A 445-nucleotide genomic window follows, 5' to 3' on the forward strand; every position below is an offset into this window, starting at 1 on the left:
GGTTTATTGTAACCATAAATACAAATCACTAGATCAGCTATATTTTTTTTTAATTCAAGTGGATGTTATAGTGATCTGCATGTTTAAATATTTGTGTAGTAATAGTAGCTTATTTCAAGAAAAAAAAAAAGGAATGGAAATTCTGGTTCCCCTAATATGTAATAGAAAGAGAGATACTCTTGGGTAACAAGGAATTTTCTGAAAACTATAATTTCAGTATATTTTGAAGTTCTGTTATATATTGTTTAATAATTTTCCATCTATGCACTGGCAGAGGTAGCTGGTTCTTGAGAGACACCATACACTGTGTTGAAGCATTTAATGGAGAAACTTTGGTTTCAACCAATAAGAAAAACATTTGTCTGTCTTATCCATACACTTGTGAGGTGAGTTGTAATTTTCATTCAGAAGTTTGTATAATGTACTCCATGCATTCACCCTCCAA

General features: G+C 31.0%; 1 protein-coding gene across 1 annotated transcript in view; it reads left to right on the top strand.

The window, feature by feature from the left end:
* Window positions 1-445, top strand: part of LOC119586262 (innexin inx2-like) — a 6,783-nt gene that overhangs the window by 4,065 nt on the left and 2,273 nt on the right. Inside the window, exon 2 of the mRNA XM_037934971.1 lies at window positions 275-386. Within this exon, the coding sequence (XP_037790899.1) occupies window positions 275-386 (112 nt within the window). The remainder of the gene's footprint in view (window positions 1-274; window positions 387-445) is intronic.

The sequence above is a fragment of the Penaeus monodon genome, chromosome 21, assembly GCF_015228065.2.
Source record: "Penaeus monodon isolate SGIC_2016 chromosome 21, NSTDA_Pmon_1, whole genome shotgun sequence".
Lineage (NCBI taxonomy): Eukaryota > Metazoa > Arthropoda > Malacostraca > Decapoda > Penaeidae > Penaeus > Penaeus monodon.